The sequence below is a fragment of the Cervus elaphus genome, chromosome 10, assembly GCF_910594005.1.
Source record: "Cervus elaphus chromosome 10, mCerEla1.1, whole genome shotgun sequence".
Classification (NCBI taxonomy): domain Eukaryota; kingdom Metazoa; phylum Chordata; class Mammalia; order Artiodactyla; family Cervidae; genus Cervus; species Cervus elaphus.
The window spans coordinates 18,249,704-18,257,352 of record NC_057824.1 but is presented as its reverse complement, the minus strand read 5'-3'; the positions used below and the strand labels follow the sequence as shown (position 1 = coordinate 18,257,352).

General features: G+C 59.2%; 1 protein-coding gene across 3 annotated transcripts in view; it reads left to right on the top strand.

Moving 5' to 3' along the window:
- Window positions 1-988: 988 nt before the first annotated feature.
- Window positions 989-7,649, top strand: part of SRL (sarcalumenin) — a 37,822-nt gene continuing 31,161 nt past the window's right edge. Inside the window, exon 1 of one of the 3 annotated variants that reach the window (XM_043914187.1) lies at window positions 989-1,198. In XM_043914187.1, the coding sequence (XP_043770122.1) occupies window positions 1,138-1,198 (61 nt within the window). In that variant the 5' untranslated portion in view covers window positions 989-1,137. The remainder of the gene's footprint in view (window positions 1,199-7,649) is intronic. The other 2 variants (XM_043914189.1, XM_043914188.1) reach the window with 2 other exon arrangements.

The window sequence follows — 7,649 nt, the reverse complement described above, 5'->3', positions numbered from 1 at the left end:
ATCCTGTAGGATTCTTTAGGCAAGAATACTGGAGTGGGTTGCCGTGCCCTCCTCCAGGGGATCTTCCCGACCCAGGGATGAACCTGTGTCTCTTACGTCTCCTGCACTGGCAGGCGTGTAATTTACCAGTAGCGTCACCTGGGAAGCCCTGGGGGGCAGGTAGGAGGGGGTAAGAGGGAGGGACTGTAATGAATGTGAGGACAATTCGAGAGTGGGAAATCCGTTTGTCATTTTGATTGTGGTTCTGTACATGTGTGAAGATATATCGAATTGTACGCTTTGAATACATTGTTTGCTGTGTGGCCATTGTGTCTGATAAAACTGTTTTAAATGGAAGTGCGTGAAAGATGCCACCCAGACTTTCGTCCTTTCCCCCCCACCAACGGTCACTCCCACAGGGACGCCATCCCCAGCAGGACCAGCCGATGCCACCCCTTCTAGAGCTGGCTTTCAGGGGGCCGTCACATGCCCCCAGGAAAAGTGCATCAAGCAGCGTGTTGCAGAAGTGCTGCTGGACAGGAACCGGTCCATCCAGGCTCCGCCCGGCCACACAGCATCCGACGTACCTTTCCCTCCCGTCAGCATTCTGCCTCTTCCAGGGGCCGGGGAAGCCGAGGCTCCTCGCCATAGACCTCAAAGGTCAGATGTCAGGGGCTTTCCTCAACTGACCATCAAAGCTCTACCCTCCTGACCTTCGGAGAGGGGCTCAGATGTGTGTCAGTGGCTGTCGTCTAATAGGCCCTTGGTCCACAAAGCCGAGGTGTGTGCAGGTCACTGCTCACACGGACTTCAGCTCCCGTGATTGCAGATGCTGAGAAGACTCAAGCCCTGACTCCCAGACCTGACCCAAGAGGACACCCCACTTTTTCTCTGCTATACACTGCCCCCCCCCCACCCTGCGACCCCTGTCACGTGACCCTGGTGCTGCCGCGGGAGAGGAGTCAGCCGGGCCCTGCCTTCCCTGTGGCAGCTGGCGCTGCAGGCGCAGAGCAGCCTCCGCGGCCTCCGGGGTCCGCGCCGCTGGCCCATCACATCTGCCCAGTTGCCCTGGTGACTGTGTGACCCTGCCGCCCGCCCCCGCCGCCACCTGCCCTATAAATAGAGGCCCGGAGCAGCTGGGCTCTCTTGGCAGTCACCATGAGGGCGCTGGTCCTGCTCTGCTGCTTCGTGGCCTCGCTCCTGCTCCCAGGACAAGCAGGTACGACCCCCAGCCGGTTGGCCGGGCCAGCCTGTGACCCCACGTGCCCCCGAGGTTTTCTGTTTCCTGTGGGGTGGGGGGGGCTCGGGCGGTGGACGGAGGATGAGGCTTCCGTGGCTCCTGGAGCTGATGGCAGCCCTTTGCCTCCCGGCTGGTCTCAGTGAGAAGGCACTGGGTGCGGAGACCTGAGGGCAGTCAGGGGGCCCGAGGGGAGGAGGCCCGTGAGGAGGAGGCCAGAGGGAGCGGAAGACGTGACCTGAGAGGTGCAGGCAGGTGCACGCCCGAGCAGGGGGCCGGGGAGAAGGGCCGGCCGGTAGACGGTAGGGGAAGAAGACCCCAAGAGTTCAGACTGGAACCTCCTAGGCGGACAGAAGACCCTGCTCTTGGAGGTGGAGGGAACCCCTGGAGGTCACTGAGTTGACCCTCCCACATGGTGGAGATGGAGGGGTGCCTGGCTTTGCATGAGTGAGGGCGGGTGGCAGGGGGCATGGCTTAGGAACAATGGGACAGAGAGGGGCTCAGTTTGGGGCGGGATTGGAGCGGAGAGCTGGAAATCAATTTGGGCATGGTTCAGAGGAGGACCGGGACCCAGTCTGGAGTGGAGCTGGGCTGGGCCGGGGGCTTCACTGGAAGGGGGCTGGGGCCCGCGCGCCGTGGTTTTCTTGTGACATCTCAGCACTTCGTGTGGCGGAGGCGGTGGCTCTGGTTACAGCTTGGGGGCTATTTATAGGTGTGGAGGGGGCACCGGAGCATGTTGCTACTTCTGTTCCGAGATTCCTGGGGCTGAGTGCCCCTCCAAGATGCTTCAGGGGTGCCCTGGGGACCCCGCAAAAGTCCAAGAGTCCTGCTTTGCCTTTTCATGACAACTGTAGGCTTCATCTGCACTGGGGACTGTGGGGCCTTGGGGGTTCTCTTTCTTGAGGTCTTAGAAGCAGACAGGGGAGCCCGTGGCAGGCAGGAGCAGAAGCCAGTCCCTCGGGGGTTGGAGACCGAGGCGGGGGGCTCTGGCCTCGCATGTGCGGCTGGGCCCTGCCCTTGTCTGCCCTTGAGTTTAATTTGGGCTCCGTGGGGCTGCAGTGGCCGGGGTGGCGAGGATTCCAAGCGGCTGTCAGGCGGCTAAGTATGGAAACAGCCCTGTAATCGGAGCCCGAGCCCGGGAGCCACTGCCGCCCTCTCCCCTGCGCCGCCCAGCCCCAGCTGCCAGCTCCGTGACTTCCACGCTGCCGCCTCAGGAACTTTTAGCCTTTTAGGGACATCCTTTATCTTTCCTCCCACCAAGGGAACTGGACATCTGGAATGTCCCACAGGTCCTGTTGGGGGACCTCGCCACCTCCCGCCTGTTGGGGGAAAGGAGGCAGGCAGGTGCTTTCTGTAAAGATTCTCTCTTTGCAGTCCTTTCCTTCCTGGACTCTGCGGTGTGTGCCCCCCTCGGCCCCAGCCTGGCCACTCATGTGCGGGGTCCCCGCCCTCCTCCCCGCTGCTCATGGCTTATGCTGTGCATTCTTCACAGTGGTGGGCTTCCTAACCCCCAGTTGCAGATTGTAAACCCCAGATGGCTTCCTCCTGTGATCCGGCGTAGGGGATTCCATGAGTGGCTTCCCCCATCCCATAGTGACAATCGTTTCTACTGGTTGGCTTGCCTGTAGAGTATGCTACCTGTAAATGCCACCATGCCCACAGGCATAGCTTTGCTCCTGAACTTCCCACCCCCGTGCTGAATCCTCATTTCCAGCCCCGAGTTGCTCACCCTTCCCTGGTGGCAGGCACAGCCTTCTTTCTAAGCCCCCTTCCTGCTTCCTGGGGGGACCCTGCAGAGCCGCCCTTCCTTCTTGTTTGCCCTCCTTGCTCCCGTTGTCCTCTGCACCAGGGTGATGGGCTCCACCACCTCCCCGACCCCCAATCCGCCCCAGTTTTTTGGAACCGCCAGCGTCCTCCTCTTTGTCTTGGGGACCTGGCCTGGGGTCAAGCCTGCTTGAGGACAGAGGAAAACAGCCCCGAGAGGATTTACTCAGTCTGCTTATGGTCCAGGTGAGCGAGCAAAAGCCAGAGGAAAGAACCGTGGTCAAGGTCAGACAGTGAGTCAGGTCAGACACGCAGGGCCAGGGCCGGTCTCAGCCCACCCAGGAGTTCCTGGCCTCCTTTGGCCCCTCTCTCTGCAGTCCTCCTTGGACACCCCAGTTCCTCTGCCTGTGGGTGTGGGGCCACGCGTGGCTGCCTTGGGGTACAGGGCAAGGCCAATGCCTTTGAATTTTGACTCCCCAGAGAGCATGTGGGAATGGGGGTGTTGGGAACACCCCCATTTCTTTGGGCTTAAACTGCTGGTGTTTGTTAGGCTGAATTCAGGACAGCCTTGCTTCCTGTTACCTGCTGGAGGCAGAGATTGAGGGACGACAGGGGGTCTGAGTCTGCTCCTCTACTTCCTCCAGCCCAGCCCTGGTTTGCACACTCACCCCGTCTGCTCTGGCCCCACCCTGCCATCCGAATGGTGAGAGGTTGGTGCATGCTGGGGCTCCCAAGGCCCTCCAAGAGCAATGGGTGTCTCTTAGGAACCCCTTCATGACATTTCCTCTCCCACCCAGAAGGAAGTGGTTTTCACAGCCCCTCAGCAGGGTACCCCAGGTGCCATGATGCAACTGTGGGGAGGGCTTGGAGAGAAGGTCATGAGTTGGGGGGTCCTGGGGAGGGAGTAGGCCCCAGAAGCCTCTCCAGCATCTCCCCCTGCTACAAGCTGTGTCCCCAGTGAGGTCTCCAGCTCCTGGCTTGGTGCCACTGGACGAGCCGTGGGGAGCAGGTGGTCCACCAGTTCCCACATCGGGTGCATGAGGCGCTAGTCTGGATCTGCTCAGTGGATGCAGCCCCCCGATGTGGGCACCGAGCCTGGTGGCCTGTGGGACCACGGTTTGGGAAATGCGGGCTTTGCCTCCCACGTGGGTGTGGCAGTGAGGCTCACGCTGCTCAAGGGCCAGAGCTGGAATCCTGGACCCGAGTGGGGTCCGGCGAGGCTGGCTGCATCCACCTGGCCTTGGGGCGCTCAATCAGGTGTGGTGGTCAGGAGGGAGCCTGATCGCTGTGGACCGTTCCTCTGTTGACCTGGGCTGGGGGATCAGGACAGCGCATAGATACGATGCCTTCTGATCTGGAAGGAGGGGTGTGGCTGGAAGCAGGGGGTGAAAGGGGTCTGCCACTATGGGGTGCACCCCTCTACTCCAAATCCAATCTAAAGACAGACTCACCATCCCTTCCATTTAAATACTGCTCGAGGATGCAAAATGCTTTCTTTCAAACACCTCCCTTAAATCATCCCGGATCTAGTGTGTACCAGCTGGTTCGCAGGTATGGTGCTGAGGGAATGCAGATAGGCATTTTGTGCCTGGCACGCTTATAGTCCAGGGTTGGGGGAGGTAGGGCATCCTCCCCCTTGTGGCTATGCACACACAAAGAAGACACACGCGGTACTTAGGGAGGTCCAGGTAAATGGGGTGGGGTGGATGGAAGTGGGTCTGAGTGGACAGGGAACGTCTTCCAGGTGAGGGACTGTCTGAGATGGGCCTTAAGAAGCATAGGGTTCAGAAGAGAATGCCGAGGAAAAGCAGGGATGAGCACATTCATGCATCAGGGAAGGTGGGGCTCAGGTGAGACCCAGGAGGGTCACGGGGAGGAAAGGTGTGGTGGGGCTTGTGGAGAATCCGGGAGGCTGAATTGGGGCCAGAGTGTGAGGGGAGCTGGACTGAGGAGGGGGCTTTGCTCTGTGGGTGGCAAGTAATCATGGGGGGGGGGGTTGGAAAAGTGTGTCTGGCAGTTGTTTGTAGGGAGGAGTAGACCAAGCTGGGATGATGTGTACTCTGGCGAGGGAAAGGGAGAGGGATAGACTGGAGGGCAGGCCCCACTGCAGGCCCCCCCAGATTGATGCTGGGGAACAATCTGCTGGACCCCTCAGCCTGGTGAGCTGAGCGGGAAGGAGCCCCCGAGGGTATTGTGTAGGCCACTGCAGGCAGAACCTTGCCAGAAAAATGAGAAGAGACCAGGATTGTAAAAGAACCGATTTAAAAGGTCACCTGATATCATTATGAATTCTGGGTCCTGGGGGAACGCCTGGATGCAGATGGTTAGCTTAGGAGGAAGGTCGGGTCTGGGGATCCAGAAATGAGGCTAGTTTGGGAAAAGATGAGGGCAAGGCTATGAGATCACCAAGGATGCTGCTGCAGAGAGAGAAAAAGAAGAGAGTCCAGGACCAGTCCCCGGGGAGTAGGAAGAGGAAGAAGATAAATGGATTTCAGGAAGACGGGATGAGATCCAGGCAGAGGCGTGACCTGGCAGCAGAGGACAGGGTGCTTCCTGCAGAGGCTGTGAGTCCCGCGGAGAGGCCGGGAAAGGTGAGGCGTTGGCTTGGACACCAGGAGGCTGCGGACTGGTCCCTCAGTGAGGATGTGGAGGCATGTTCACTGGGAGAGACTTTCAATATTAAGTCTACAAGAGCTAGAGAACCGTGAGAGAAGGTGGGGTGGCTGAGTCTGCAGAGGAGGCGGTATGTTCCTGGGCCGACGGGGAGGATGCAGAGGCGCGGGAAGGGTTGATGAACTGGGGGGTGGGGTGGGCGTCAGAGTTTGAGAGTGAGGTGGACAGGTCCGAGGGGGTTTGAGGGGGGACCACAGAGGGACCCCCCCCCGCGCACTCGAGGTTCACTCAGTAGTGCCTGTGCCCACCAGAGAGCTCAATGAGGAAGTGAGGATCCTGGTCTACAACAGGGGATTGCTATGGAGCGGGGTGAGGGCCATGGAGGGGAAGAACCAGTCAGAGCTGACCAAGAACCCCTTGAGGTAGAAAAGGAGGCCAGTGGTCCTGAGATGTATGGGATCGAACAGCAGGGCCCGGACCAGAGCCTGCTGTCCAGTTCAGCTGAGATGAGGCCAGGAGGTGGCCAGTGAATCAGCATTTTCATCACAGCAAACGTTGGTCTCGCGCTGTTGGTGAACCAGCCCTCTTGAGCCTTCAGATGCTGCAGAGAAGGGGGCAAAACCCGACGCCAAGCTCTGTCCCAAGGTGTTCATTCCACAGACGCGAACCGACCTGCTCCTGGGAAGCGCAGTGTTCGGTTCTGTAGGAACCGTTACTTTGGGGGAAGCTGGCACAGGGCACGGTGCAGGGCACGGGGCCCAGAGGCAGCTGGGCTCAGGTTTCCTCTGGGTGTTTTCCAGGTGGCTGCAAGGCCTCCCTCTGTGGCTCCCTGGCCCATTGGCAAGACTCATTTTGGGCTGAGAGAATTCAGGATCTGCTCTGGGCGGCCAGGGCCCTCAGAGACCCTCCCACCTTCCTCACCTGCCTTCTCAGGAGCCTTCTGGACTCAGACACATGGCTTCAGACGCCTGCCTCTGCCCTGCCCATTTCCTTCTCTCCTTGGAGTTTCCCTTCTCTCCCTGGAGGTTCCCTTCTTTCCCTGGACACTGGCCCTGCTTTGTCCCCATGAGACGTGCCCTGAAACTCATTCCAGCAAGGGCTAATGGCTCAACACTTAAATTTTCACTTTCCCAAGTCACTTTTTGTTTGAAAGGAGTGAGAAGATTTTAGCTCAAGGAATGCATCTCTAACGCGGAAATTCTCATTGCTTTGGTGGGCAAGGTCTTACCCTAGTCCCTAGTCACGGCGTTGAGGCAATAGATAGTTCCCAATCCTGAGCTGTAGAGCAGGGCTTCCTCTACCTGACCCCGAAGGAGGGAGACAGGGAGTGGACCGGGGCTACGGTGGCCACAGCTGTAGGACTTGCTCCCTGGTTAGAGGACCCACCCGCTGCTCACCCCCAGCCTTGCTGTCTTCAGCAGGAGGTAAAGGGGGTAGCATAATTCGGCAATGGGATGGGTCAGTTTTCGTTTGCGCTGAGTTTCTGGAGACATCCGTTTCCTGGTCTGTGTCACCTGGGATGTATCTTTCTCAGGGCTCAGGGACATCCCGTCCCATTTGCTTTCAGCCTCATCGCTCTCCAGCCGTGAAGACGGATTTGTTTAGAGTCAAGGTCCCAGGCACCCTCCGGCGTGGGCTCATGCCTGCCTGTCACTTCCTTGTCCCCTTAGAGACCTCCAGCTCAGCCTTTCCTGAGCTCCCGTCCTCAGGGTGAGGGGCTGGGGTGGTGGAGTCTGCTGTTAAAATGCTTGAGCTGTTAGGTCTGCCATTCACACCCCTGGCAGGGCCTACAGCATCTGCCTCTGCCGCCCTCCGGCTCTTCCCCGGCTGGAGTGGAGGGAAGACTGGTGTCGTCGTTGTTGTTTAGTCGCTGAGTCACGTCCGACTCTTTGCAGCCCCAGGGACTGTAGCCCACCAGTTTCCTCTGTCCGGTTCCTCTGTCCCTGGATCTCCCAGGCAAGCGTACTGGAGTGGGTTGCCATTTCCTCCTCTAGGAGATCTTCCCGACTCAGGGGTTGAACCTGTGTCTCCTGGGTCTCCTGCACTGGCTGGCAGA